The sequence below is a fragment of the Gracilinanus agilis genome, chromosome 3 (genome assembly GCF_016433145.1).
Source record: "Gracilinanus agilis isolate LMUSP501 chromosome 3, AgileGrace, whole genome shotgun sequence".
Lineage (NCBI taxonomy): Eukaryota > Metazoa > Chordata > Mammalia > Didelphimorphia > Didelphidae > Gracilinanus > Gracilinanus agilis.
The window spans coordinates 52,095,498-52,103,212 of NC_058132.1; the positions used below are offsets into that span (position 1 = coordinate 52,095,498).

At 42.1% G+C, this 7,715-nt stretch overlaps 1 protein-coding gene across 4 annotated transcripts in view; it reads left to right on the plus strand.

The window, feature by feature from the left end:
• Positions 1–7,604: 7,604 nt before the first annotated feature.
• Positions 7,605–7,715, plus strand: part of SZRD1 (SUZ RNA binding domain containing 1) — a 36,715-nt gene continuing 36,604 nt past the window's right edge. For 2 of the 4 annotated variants that reach the window (XM_044667796.1, XM_044667797.1), the window contains exon 1: positions 7,605–7,661. In XM_044667796.1, coding sequence (XP_044523731.1) covers positions 7,611–7,661 — 51 coding nt within the window. In that variant the 5' untranslated portion in view covers positions 7,605–7,610. The remainder of the gene's footprint in view (positions 7,662–7,715) is intronic. The other 2 variants (XM_044667798.1, XM_044667799.1) reach the window with 2 other exon arrangements.

Below are 7,715 nucleotides of genomic sequence, written 5' to 3' on the forward strand. Positions count from 1 at the left end.
CATAACTATCACATCTGTTCCTTTGTGTCTGACATGGTCACCTCCCTGTTGTGGCCTCTTCCCGGTTTAGATTATTAAAATGGCCTCCAAACTAATCTTCCTGTTTTTAAACAATTTTCCCTTTAATCTGGCTTCCACATAGACACTGTCAAAGTAAATTCTTGGAGCCCAAGTTTGCCCATTTCTCTTGGGAACTTGCCTTTAAGGGAAGTCTCAAACTGATTTTATCTTAGACTGAACAAGGGATCTCTCAGAGTCCATTAAGTGTCCTGAATAGGAGTAATAGAAATGCTCAAATCCTCAATTACCCTTTTTGTCTTAGAAGTTTCCCCCATTGTATCAGAGATCCTTTCCCAAGAAGACCAACACCAGGCAAGAACCATCCTTTTTGTACCCACTGTAAGTTAAGCCATTCCCTGATAACCCTAGGCCTCTTTCCCAAGCCTGCTTATAAACTGTTTTTTTTTTAAATAAAAAGTGTATGATTGCTGTACTTAATTCCCCAAAAGTTATGAAAGTCCCCAAGTTCTATTGTTCTTTGGAGAATCATCTGGTGGTGATTCTCTCAAGAAACACTGTCCTCAGAGGCCCAGAGTTTTGACTCTGTATTTAGCGTTGGGCTCTGTAATAATGAAAATAAATGTAATATGAAATAATTAAGAGGCTACATGTAATATTTAGAAATTGTTTTGTTTTGTTTTGTTTTTGCTGGAAGCCAGCCAGTAGTTTCCAGTTATCTTGAGAGGTGTGATGGTTTAGCCGAGAGGGAGGAAGAAAGAGAGTTGGAGACACAGTGGGTTTTTTGGAAGCGGTTCTTTTTGACTTCCTGCAAATCTTTATTTTTATACCTTTCTCTTGCAGTCACACAAATAATGGGAAAATTTACATTTCAAATTCAAAACAGAGAAAAACTCAAGATTATACTGGTTAAACTGGCACATCTAACAAATTTCTACAAAATCCTACATATTGATTACACTGAGACTAAACATACCCCAAGGCTACCAAAACTCTCCTTTATCTAAGTTTTATTTTTATAAAAGAAAACCTTCAACATATTTCAAAAGTGGACTAGAGTATGAGAACCCCCAAATTCAGGGGGACAAGTCTAATGTGGAAAAGTAGTAAAATATAAGAATGTTTTTGTTTCATAGGGTTAAATTCAATGTGAGAAAATGAAGTGAGAGTGTATTATGTTTTGATTTTGCAATGCTGTGTCCTTCCTACTCTCCAGGCAGAGAAAGAGAGGAAAAGATTAAAGCAGCTTCAAAGGTATGAACTATTAACTCATTAAATGCTGGTTTATTATAGAGTATTAAGGAGAATTCTATAATGGGAATTCTATAAATGGATCTCTATAATATGATTTCCTACCTATACTACAAAACTTGAGGCTATCCTAAAAATATAGATTGTAGTCATTTTAATTATAAAAAGTATTAATCAGAAGAGAGTCACACAGAGAAGTTTGATGGGTATCCATCCATCCTGTAGCCTGATTTTCAGATAATAGGGATCAATGTAAGGCTTTGACATTTACATTGACTCAATGGAACCTGATGGAGACCCTTATTTCTCTGAAGGGCTCCTGGCAGTTTTTATTAAATAATGTTAGTAAAAAAAATTAATGTGGTCATCATTTATAAAATTAACTCTTAAGTCATGAGGACGATAGCTTTTAACAATTTAATTTCATATAAATACAGCATAAGAAAGAAATAAGGAAGGAAGGAAGTAGAATATTTATTTCCTAACCTACCACTCTAAAAGTCTGGTCTGTAGAATTTCAGCTTATTCCCCAACAAGGTTCAGATCTCAACATGGAAGTCCAGTAGTCTCTTTGGAGCAAGAGTCTTATCAGCCCATGAGGGTGTCTTCCTCCTGAGCTACCAGCTCCCAATGGAGTAGAAGAATCAATCTCAGCAAACTCACACCAAAAGCCCTTACTCTCCTGTATGGTCTCAGTCTCATCTTTTATAGCCCTTTTCTCCACATCCCTTCCTGTCTCTCTGAGCTAGTCTATCACATTTCAGGAACCAATCAAAGTCTCTCTGTCCCAGGCAGTAATCCTTAGTTCCAGGTCATGTTCCTAGGGCTCTTAACTTGTGACCTCTGTTTAGAGTATTTCAGCCAAACTAATGAAATGGGTGGGTTGAGAAGAAAGTTCATGACCCTGGGAGAAGGGGGTTCCCTTTCAACACCTCTGTGTGGCAGTTAAGGACCTGTCTCTTTTCTGATTAAAGATTTGTTTTTTCTGACTACTTTAGTGGTTCTGTGTTTTTCCAAGTCAACAACACCAAATATTCCCAAAACATTTCACTTGGACCAGATTACTCCCCTACTCAAAAACCTTCAGTGGCTTCCTGCTGCTTCTAGGATTTCATACAAACTCTTCAGTTGGTCATTAAAACTGATCTGGCTCCTACTTACTTTTCCAGATTTCTTTCCTATTATTCCCCTTTACATGTATGTCCCAGCTAAACTGGCCCATTGCCTCCTCCCCAAACTGAGTACTTTTTTTTTTACTTCAGCTGTCTTTTGTTGTCTGGAACTTGCTTTTTTGACACTTCCACTTCTAGGAATCTCTGGCTTTTGCCACCTGCTTGAGGCTCCACCTGAGAATCCTAGTGGCTAAGTGCTCTCTCCTACAATGAATTTGCAGTTAGTAGGAACTTAAAAAAAACAACAACACTTACCTTCTATCTTAGAATTAATGCTAAGTATCAGCTCCAAGGTAGAAGATTAATAAGGTTTAGTCATTCTAATGGGGAATCCTTACCTTCCTTCTTAGAATCAACACTCATGTATTGGTTTCAGGGCAGAAGAGCAGTAAGGACTAGGCAATAGGGATTAAGTGACTTGTCCAGGATCACAAAGTTAGAAAGTATCTGAGGATAGATGCCGGAAGCCATCGAGGCTGTGAGGTTTAGCACGGCTACTCAAAAGCTCTGACAATCCAGCATGGCAGGTTGTCAGGAGGATGGAAATTCCACACTCAGTTTACCCCATGTGATTCTTTTTACAGTGACATTCACTTGCATTGAAATTATTACAATCAATATCCTTATCTGGCTCAAAGGAGACAAAGAAAAACAATACATGTTCATGGCAAGAACAATCACAGCCATAGACTACCCGCTATCCCAAAATAAACCCCTGTACAACCCCCTAGAGTATAGAAATTTCCCCTAGAATCAGCCCAGCAAAAAACTAGCAGTTAGTGAGTTAATGCAAGTTTCTAAAGTTCCCAGCAAGAAAATACCTGGCCTGAGTTTGTTCCCAAACTCCTACAGACCAAGGAAACAGTGAAACACAAGGAAATTAAGGCAATGACAAATTAGCACAGAATCATCCTACCAGAACTGCATTCTTATTAACCCTATAGCAGAAAGAACATCATGGGAACAAAATTTGGACCAGATTGATATTATTATATCTTATTGGATATAATCAACTACCATAACTATCTCCTTGATTTATGATGGGAATGAATAGTATAATGTAACTATATATATGATATAATTAGTTAAAATATAATTAACTATTATGCTTAGCTAGGAACTGATGTTCTAGTACCTTACGGATGGCTGAAAAGAATAAGTTCCAACTAAGCCAGGCCATAATGAATAATTCTTGACAAGCTTGCTTCTTTGTTTAACCACAGTAAGATAATTAGTAAATGCCAATCTTGTGATGTTTCAAAAGTTAATATGTGATTTTGAAAGTATGGGAAAATAAAAACCTGTATGAGATCATAAAGAAAAAAGGGTATAAAAATGAAAATCAGCAGATGGCACTAGAAGAAATAGCCTCTGCAATTTGACTTGCACTCTGGCTCATTTTCACTCCATTCTTCACTACGACATCCCAGCTCCAGAGACGCAACCAAGTGAAGAGCAGGCTCTTCGCAGATAGATTTGAAACCAGTATCTTCCCACTATAGTCCTGGCACTCTATGCACTGTGCTGCCTAGCTGTGTCCATGGTAGGAATTTAGCAAATGTTGACTATCAGTAATCCCAGGATTGAAAGTATGATGTAGAATAGAGATTACTGGGCATGGTTAGTTGATAAACATTAACTGGGTCCCATTTTTCAGATGAATGTGGTAGATGCTTAGCATATGTCTCTGACTCCCAGGAGCTTGTAATCTAATGGGGCAAGAAAATGTACAAAGGAAATATGAAGAAGGGTAGAGAGTGGAGTGGAAAGTATAGAACACAGAATGCAGGAAGCATGGTGGAAAAGTTAGAGAAGTTCCAAAGAAGTTCAGCCAGGTGTGAGACCAAGGAGATGACATGTTTGAGTTCATGGCTCTACTCTCCAATCACAGGGGCAGAAGGTAGTGGTGAGGTGTGAGTACAAAGGCTGATGAGATTTCCCTTCGATGAGGTTTTTGGGGTCCTGGAGAAGTCATAAAAGTCCCAAAGTAGTGCAACCAGATGGACATGATATCCAAAGACATGGGCTGGAATCCTAGCTCTGACATGGACTAGTTGTATGAGCAGGGTCTCCATCTTTTTATCATTGTCCTCTGTTATTCAGTTAGTGTAGAGACGCCCCAGGAAGGAAATTCCTTCTAGTCTGACTACTTTTGAGACAGTTTGTTAGTGTAGCCCTGAACCTAGATTCAAGAAAACCAAAATTCAAATCCAGTCTTAGATACTTATTAGCTGTGTGATAGTAGGCAAGTCACTTTACTTATGCCTTAGTTTCCTCATCTGTAAAATGGGGTTAACAACATCACCTACATCCCAAGGTTGCTGAGAAGATGAAATGAGGTAATAATTGTAAAGCATTTTACAAGTCTTAAAGAACTGTGTAATAATGATGATTCAATTTCTAATCTTATTGAGTTGCTTGGGCCAATGAAAGGTTAGGTTACATTTTTAAAAAGCCTCTGTCTTAAAATCAATACTAAGTATTGATTATAAGGCAGAAGAGTGGTAAGGGCCAGGCAATTGGGGTTAAGTGACCGGCCCAAGGTCACATAGCTAGGTAGCATCTGAGGTTACATTTGAACCCGGGTCCTCCCCATTCCATGTCTGGCTTTCTATCCACGGTGCCACCTAGCTGCCCCCATTAAAAAAAAACACAAGAACAAACAAACCTGTTACTTTCTGGCTTAGTTACAATTCTAAGGCAGAAGGGCAAGGGCTAGGCTAAAGGACTTGTCCAGGGTCACACAGCTGGGAAGTGTCTGAGGCTAAATTTGAACCCAGGATGTCCTGTCTTTAGGCCTGACTCTATCTACTATGCTCCCTAGCTCCTCCTATTAAGAGGTTCATTGACTTGCCCAGTGTCACACAGAATATTTTAGACATCAAATGACAAATTTCTTTTATCATCTTGTAAAACATTTTGAGAACTTTGAAACATTTTACAAATTAATACTTTAGGGGCAGTTAGATATATTCACTGAGATAATCTCAGTGATCATCTCTATGTTGATGATTCTCAGATCTATTTGTCCAGCCTTAACCTCTTTGTTGTTCTCCAGCCCCTAAATTCCAATTGCCTATTAGACAGTAGTTTGAATAGGATGTCCTATAGACATGTAAGTTTAACATGTCCCAAACTAAATTTGTTCTTTTCCCCAAACTCTCCCCAATCCCCAATTTCCCTATTACTGTAGAAGGCACCCCCATCATCTCAGTCCTTCAGTCTCCCGATCTAGATGACATATTGGACTTCTCATTATCTCCTGCTCCCTCTCCCACATCCAATCTGTTGCCAAGGTCTGTTGATTTCACCTTTGCATTATCTCTTGAACACACCCCCTTTTGTCTTCTGATACCAGCACCTCAGTTCTGCAGGTCCTCTTCACCTTATGCCTGGACTACTGCGATAATCTTTTGGGGTGGGGGGGTCTGCCTGCCTCAAGACTCTTCCCCATTATAGTCAATCCTTCATTTAATGGCCAAAGTGATTTTTCCTAAAGAGAAAGTCTAGTCCCATCAAACCTCAACCCATTCTTCAGTAAAACTCCCTATCACCTCCCGGATCAAATAAAAAATCCTCTCTTTGATAGTCAAAGCTTCTTCAGGCAGTCACTAACATTAAGTGCCTACTATGCGCCCAGCAGACAGCTAGGTGGCAGTGGATAGAGCACTGTGCTTGAAGTCAGGAAGACCAGGGTTCAAATTTGATCTCTGACACTTACTGGCTGTGTGTCTTTGGGCAAGACATTGAACCCAATTGGCTTCAGCTTCCTCCTTTGTAAAATGAGCTGGACAAGGAAATGGCAAACTACTCTAGTATCTTCGCCAACAAAACTCCCAGTGGGGTCAGGAGTCCAACACGACAGAAAAAAAAGCACTGAACGACAATGTGCCCAGCACTTTGCCAAGCCCTGGGGGATACAAAAAAGTAGTATAGAGAAATCCACAGGTATGTAGCCGGTGGGTAGGAAATGAAGAGATACCAGCCTTAAATTAAGTTCTGGGAGGAGTTCTCCACTGCCCACCCTTCACCTTCTAGTGGAGGAGGGGAAGGGAGCTACCCAGAGGCTGGAAGAATTGAAGAGGTGTTCATTTCAGTTGATTGTCCTTAGCCGGAAGATGGGTTTCTGAAAACAATGAAGAAGCCCTGGGAAAGCAGCCTGGTGGACCATAATGAAGTCACTTTCCCCGTTCCTTCCTTAACTAGGAGGATCTGGGAGGGGCTCTCCACTGACCATCTTCTACGTTTTCCGTTGGTAGGTGGGGCGTAAGAGCTGGAGGTATTTAAGAAGTGCACGTTTCTGAGTTGATTTCATCTGGCCAAGAGATGTGTTTCTCCAACTCCTAATAAATTCTCGTGAAGGCTATGGTGGGCAATGAAGAAGCGGATAAATGGAGGTCCTGGTGGGGTCTTTCTGAAGTCCTCTCTCCCTCCATCTCTAATCAGAGTGAGGGACAGAGGGAGGGCCCCAGGTGCGGGGCATGGTGAGGTGAGGCGTGAGATTCAGAACTAATGCAATCTCCCTTTTTCTCTGGCTGCGCTTGCCTGTAATGCTTTCCTTCCCCACCTTTCCCAACCCCTCTTCCTTTCATTGCTTTCTGTTGGTTATTTCCTTTTTTTTGGTCTATGTCTTATTTGAACATAGATGTTTGCATGTATGTAGTTTTAATTGTAAGCTCCTTGAGGGCAGGGACAGTCTTTGATCTTGCTTTGGAATCCCATGCTAGGGCTTGAGAATGCTTGTTGACCGACTGACTAGGCGCTTCAAATAGCGACGAAAAGTTCTTAGGACTTCGCGACTCTCAGCCTACAAGGCGCTACAAGAGTCACTTGCCCATACTTAAAGCTCTTTACAGTTTTGGACTTTGCTTTTGCCGTCCCGTACTAAGGCCGCCTGCCCTTAAGAAAGATGGCACCAGAGAAGCTTCGCTGCCCTTCCCTGACATGTCCTCCGGCGGCGGCGCGAGCACGCTATCCTGGGACCTCTTCCGGGAGCTGAATGAGCTGGGCCTCGGGGTGGGGGCGTGGCCAGGGGCGGAGACAGGGCCTCGGAGGCCAGAGATGCTGTGCGCGCCCGCGCCCGTGGCGGAGGCGCGACGACAGCGCGGGGGGGGGGTGCTGGGCTCAGGGCGCAGGCGCGGGGGGAGGGGGGGGGAAGCGGCGAGTAAGATGGAAGATGAGGAGGTCGCTGAGAGCTGGGAGGAGGCGGCCGACAGTGGGGTAAGGAGGAGCCGCTGGCCCGGGCTGGGCCAGGCGGGACCTGGCGCGAGGGGG